Here is a 6,313-nt window from a genome sequence, read left to right on the forward strand (position 1 = left end):
ATACGACATTATTTTCACGTTTCTTCGTGCAGAAGATTCGGCACGACCACATGACGCCACTGTACGCCGTGAGTGTCATCAGTGGAGGCCTGCAGTTCCTGGCGGCACTGATCTTCGTGGTCTTCTCGTCGGCCACTGAGCAGGACTGGTCCAAGGACGAGGGGGCTTCGCCCTCGGCCAGCGGGGATGCCCTTTACGGGACCAGCAGCGGCGGAGGCAACAACAACAACGACCCTTACCTGGACACCACCGAAGTGACCGTCAGCGACGGCGGCATCTCGCTAAATGTGATCGTGAAACGGTAGCTCGAGGACAATGTCGAGGCTGTCGCCGTGTGAACGACGACGCCTCGGCAAACACTGGGCAGGCGCGCCTATTACCTTGACCGAAAGAAGGCCGTGGGACGTCAGAAGTGCGGGTGTAGCTTAAATGGACAAATCCAAGCTCTACGAGATCCACAATCTTCGTACACCTTCACGAGCAAGTACTTCGGACATGCTTCAGGGCGAGAGCAGGTGCTTGAGCCATCAAGGACGACTATCGCCAAAACCGGCGCGTTGCAGAGATACATGCTTGTCGCACCGGATGACAGCGAAAACCAAACGCGAGTCGCGTTGAGAAGCTTACCCGTGCTTTTGAAGAAGTGAATGCGAATAGACTTTGCATTTCATTACTGGCGGTCGCCCTACGCGAGGACACTCTTGTCAATAGAGCACATCACCCACTTCTGCTCTAGACACTGTGGTCTTCCCCTGAGAAAAAAAAAATTGCCCGCAGCTTCCCTCGGGGGAACACTGAGGAGGATGCGGACCATATAATTGGTTAACGGGGTGTTAAAGTGCGACTTACTTGGGTCGATGGCTAAATTGGTTAACGTGGTTGTGAAATGGGGTGTTAAATTGCGACTTACTTGGGTCGATGGCTAAATTGGTTAACGTGGTTGTAGGAGGGGGTGTTAAATGAGTGAACACGTACACACGTATGCGAAAGGGCGGCGATGGTCGAAGGGACGTCGATCATTGTGTTTGTGGATTCGTTGGAATTCATTTCACCGCGACCTTGGACGTCGACGCGCCGTACAAACCAACCGACGAGCGGCAACTGAGCGAGCGAGCGCCGACCTTGAGTATATATACAGCACGACGGCGCCTGCACTGTCAGCTGTTGAATGTTCTCGAAGCGCGACGCCACATGCGCGTCCACTGGAGAATCAGGAGAATTGTAGATGTCGAACGCGGTGTGTAGAGGAGGAAGGGTGCACAGATGGTGGAGGAGTGAAGCGCGCGCGGTGTGTAGAGGAGGAAGGGATGCACAGATGGTGGAAGAGTGGGCGACAGCGCATGCGCGCGCGTCAGCTGTCGAATGTTCGAGAAGCGGTGCGGACGGCGCACTACAAGGCGCGAGTATAAGATGCTCCGCATCTAAAAAAAGCGGTTTGCGTGCTGATGCTCAGGTCTATATTGTTTTCCGAATGACCGGGACTACGCGAGACGAGCACTTCAATTTACATAGCTCGTCCGAACTCTGTCAATGGTGGATCAGCTAAGTACTCTGCACCCTCACGCGACGACAGTTCTGACCTCCCTTACATGTCTCCCTGAGCACTTGTGGAGTGTTAACGTATTTAGCTGAGGTTAATTGAAGCCATGCTCAGCTCAGCTTACCCTTGATGACGTAAGTCTGGCTTCTTGAGGCCACAAGCACTGTAACCTGGGTAGTACGGCAAAGTTTGTCACCTCTAAAGCCGTAAAGCACGTCATACCTAGCTGCACTTCGTGCGGGTAGTGCTCAAGAATACAGATGTGAAGGCGTATGCATTCTGTGATGACGTTGTGCGTGCCAAGGACTATGCGAAGTCGTCGAAGTCTGTGACCTGTGTGAGTTGCATGATGTTGCCCTGACAACAGTGGCGACCCACCCAACAGCCAAGATGTTCAAAGCCACCGTGGCAAAAGTGCCACGCAGGCATCACAAGTAACGAGTCTTCTCCCGTAATGTCGTGCCCGCAAATAATGTTTCGCCCGCAATGTGCTGTCTGTTATCTCTTCTATATAAAATTTATGTGCTATGGTAAAAATGAGAACAGGGAAAAGTGACAGTACGCTCTTGCAGGGCTAGTAGTGCTAGCAAAAGCACGCTGAATGAAGACACAAATTGGAGCCTAAACTGCAGTAACTCGCAATTACTTGCTAAATTGAACTAAAAAAAGGCTGTACAAACTGAATCATTCAGATGCAAGCCTGCTGTGTTGTAAACAGCCTTCCAGGGAGGCAGTCCACATGGTACGAGCAACCAGCAACAAAATTTTTAGAAATATTCTTTACGCTCTATTAAAAGAAGCAGTTGTTGTGGTGTTTAATGCATGTATATGGACATACGATTCAAGCAACGCATGTCCTCCCGCCATATCTAAGCCACATTGGATAGTGGAATGCTGAAATGGGTGTACCACATTGAACATCGTATGGTAAACATTTTTTTCGAAACCCTATTTTTTTCTCGGGGTCCACTTCTATGCTACTGTGTTTTCAGTGCTCGGTTGCTGAGAAAATATACACGAGTGCGATTCCTGCCACGGCAGTGGCATCTAACTGTAGACGAAATGCCAAGGGGCAACTCTCCAGGTCAATGCCCTGCCCCCCTTCCCCGAAATTGTTTTTCGCCAGGCGTACAAAGCGTGAAATGACAATTTGCCCAGGCCCAGCCCCCACTTTAAGTCCAGAAGGTGCCACCCATCCACGAAAAAAATACTCTGCATACAACCGCGTCGTGTACTGTGCCATGTCATCATCATCATCATCATCATCATCATCATCGTCGTCGTCGTCGTCGTCGTCGTCGTCATCCTCCTCCTCCTCCTCATCATCATCATCATCATCATCATCATCATCATCATCATCAGCAGCAGCAGCAGCAGCAGCAGCAGCAGCAGCAGCCTGACTACGTCCACTGCGGGACAAAGGCCTCTCCCATGTTCCGCCAGTCACCTCAGTCCTGTGTGCCATGTCAGCGCACATTAAAGAACACCAGATGGACCAAATTTCCGGATCCCTCCACAACAGCTTGGCTTATAATCATATGGTGCTTTTCGCACGTAAAACCCCAGATGTTATATCAGATCATTCTTCTTTGCCCCAGTATTGATAAGTTCTGACTCTGCAGAGATACGTGGCCCCATTTTTCTTAACTGAAGCCTAGCAACAACTTAGCAATAAGATGTAGTGCACCCATGAGGAAACAAAACAATCAGGAGACATATTCTGATACTCAACTGCATTGCATCCACGTGTTAAAAACTTTTCACTTTTCTTTCAGAATACCATTCAGGGCCTAGCCAGTACCAGATTGTGTCTTCATTCACCGTGTCCCGTTGACAGTTATTTAAAGAGCCGAGGCTGTGCAATGCTGTGTAGTTGGAAACGTGAAGAAGACATATATGTGCGAACAAATTGTTGAGTTGTCCTTTTTTTTAGTGCATTAATGGCACACGCTCGACGTTTCTGTAGAGCATGTGTGCTTTCTGATGTTAAATCGTACCCAACCTAACTAAATCAATTTCGATGGGCACGCTGACGTAGGAGGAAAAATACGCATGTGCAATATGATGACTGTAACGGAGAAATCAAAGGAGAAATGAGAAAAAAAGGTGTCATGCTCGCGTACATAAGCATTTGTGCTTCATATCTGCATATGTACAGTTTTTATTCGTGTACTTTTGTTTTGTTTCAGATTCACGCATAAAAATGTTATTGTGTGTTACACAAAGTGTAAGACATGCACTGAGAATAGTTGAGGTACGAGTTCACAAGACGACGTCCTTTTAATTTGTTGATGTTTGGCTAAGAGAATCCCAAAGGCTAAAAACGTCTCATCCAAATGAAAAGGCATCATTTGAAACTGGAATGACATGAAACTATTGACCAGAAGCAAGGCGGCAAGACGCGTACCAAAGTACACGACACATATTGTTAGAAAACCCAGCTATGTCGTTAAACCGGGAGATTAGCTTTGGAAAAGGAAAACTGGAAAGAGACTGGAACTGGAAACTGGAAACTGGAAAGAAAACTGGAAAGAGAAAGATTATTCAAAGTATGATGGCAGTGCGCTTTGTAGTGATGCTCATGCTATAGGATATATATTTGCACCAGGAGCGGACCACTCTGTCTAAACTGATGATGAGTGCACTCTGGAAAAGAATGAAGATAATTATTCAGTACGAACAGAAAAGTGCGATCACTGAGATGATGCGAGTATGTATGTTTGAAAGGACGCCAGTGCTTCAGAGCGTACAGGTGCGATAATAAAAATTAAATAAGTTTATGAAGACTGCTCGAGCGTGTTAATGAGGGTCACGTGTCTCTAGATGAGACGAAGAAAGGGACCAGAGAGTGAACTGCAGCAAATTAATGAGAGGTGGAGAATATCTAAGAGACGAAATATAAGTAACGTGTGCAAAGATTTGTACTGAAGTTATCTGGGCGTATGCTTTTATCAGCACAGGCATAATGGGATTTTAGATTTCATGCCTACGGTGAAAAAGATTATAGTTCAGTGAACCAATGAGGAACGGGAGGTAACTAAACGTCAGCTGCGATGAAGAAAAAAAGTACAGAGGCTTGTGCAGTACGAAGTAAGCATTGCCTGAAAAGAGAACACAATGGTTTACTCGTGCAATTGATTATTATTCAGAATGTAGTGCATTCAGACGAACGAGTACGAAGCAGTGGGCAAGTGCAATCCTCGTAAGAGATTAGTGATGTCTTCTTCCCATCTGCGTAGTCATCTTTAGTCATTCCTTGGCAATTTAGGTTCCTCGTTACCAATTGTGTGTCTTTGGTAGAATCTCATTTCAAAGATTTTGCTGCCCATCTCTCTAATGGCAACACAGCTGCTTCAAACGATAGAAGAGTATTAATATGAACGACCCGTTCTTAGTTTCTGTGCAAGCGTTCTCAGCGCAATTGTTTTACAGTGATGAAGCACAATATGGTTTCACCGAACAATTTCACTGTATATATTGACTCTGTCGCAACTGTTTTCGCCGTCTGCGTTTCTTTTTGACAACCTCGGAGGCATGCTCGTTTGTTTGAGAGGAACAAAAAGTGCACTTGTCTTCAGATTCACATTGAATAAAAGCCATTTCGTTACAAGTGCTCATCGTCTCAGTTTGCATTATTACACTCTCGTATAGACAGACATAATGTTCATGTTAACGGTAAAGATAAATAATATATTGGTCCTATGAAGTAAATAAAAACTAGGGGTGCCATCTGTTTTGGAGCATATACTTTCTTATTGGAAGTCAGAACTGGCAATGTGACAGAGGACGCTGCACAGATTGGTGATTTGAGGATTATGTCATACTGGGAGTACATGTATTGATAACAGTGTGTTCAGACTGAGGAGGAGTGGTACATTTCGTAGAAGCATTTTAGTGCAACAAAGTTCTACAGGATGGCATGCAGAAAATCATGCTAAAATTTTTGGCAAATGAGTATTTTGGGCAAATGAGAAGCATGTGACTGGTGCAAACATGATAATCATGAGATTCGTGTCATGTATTGCATTGCACATGAATACACGCCACGTTCATGATGCGCTGGCGGCCGTTTCACAAGATTCACATGAACCAAACGCGGTCTTACGCGACGCGAACGGACTGCATAGGTAAACGACACAACGAAACATGATTATCATGACATGCGTGTCATGTAACAACATGACTACATGCCACACTCGTGATGCGCTCGCGGCCATTTCGCTACTTCACATATGCCAAATTTGGTATTACGTGACGCCAGTAGATGACGATATCATGTTTGCACCAGTGGTGACTGGTGCAAACATGATAATCATGAGATTCGTGTCATGTGAGAACATGACTACATGCCACAGTCAAGGCGCCAATACATTTCTATGTGACGTGGTGCGCGTGCTCGCCGACGTTCATTTCGTTGCGTCACGCCAGCGTTGCCACGCCACGTGCCGGTCCTGCCATATACTTGCTGGCGCGCGCCACGCTGCGTTGCTGTGACGCATGCGCGTTTTAGCGCGTCCAGCGTCCCTCCGTCACAAAAAGGGAAAGACGCAGTGTTGTCCTGGGTAACGGATCAGCACGAAATACAGCATGTCGCACTTCGCACCGGTTGCCGTCTGGCCGCGCCAACGAACGCTGGTCGCAGCGGTCGTGCCTGGTGTCAGACTATAGAGTACTCGCTCGCGTTTGGCTGACGTAGCGTTGCTGTGCCCAGCGTGCGCGTACGTCAACGCTACATTGGAGTATATTGGGCCATAGAGTTTCATACAATTATTG

At 46.9% G+C, this 6,313-nt stretch overlaps 1 protein-coding gene across 2 annotated transcripts in view; it reads left to right on the forward strand.

Moving 5' to 3' along the window:
- The window catches only part of LOC119169665 (vesicular glutamate transporter 3), a 230,896-nt gene extending 230,199 nt beyond the window's left edge, over positions 1 to 697 (forward strand). For both annotated transcript variants that reach the window (XM_075887091.1, XM_075887090.1), the window contains exon 12: positions 33 to 697. In XM_075887091.1, the coding sequence (XP_075743206.1) occupies positions 33 to 305 (273 nt within the window). In that variant the 3' untranslated portion in view covers positions 306 to 697. The remainder of the gene's footprint in view (positions 1 to 32) is intronic.
- The last annotated feature ends 5,616 nt before the right edge of the window (positions 698 to 6,313 follow it).

Source organism: Rhipicephalus microplus, chromosome 2 (genome assembly GCF_043290135.1).
Source record: "Rhipicephalus microplus isolate Deutch F79 chromosome 2, USDA_Rmic, whole genome shotgun sequence".
NCBI classification, from domain to species: domain Eukaryota; kingdom Metazoa; phylum Arthropoda; class Arachnida; order Ixodida; family Ixodidae; genus Rhipicephalus; species Rhipicephalus microplus.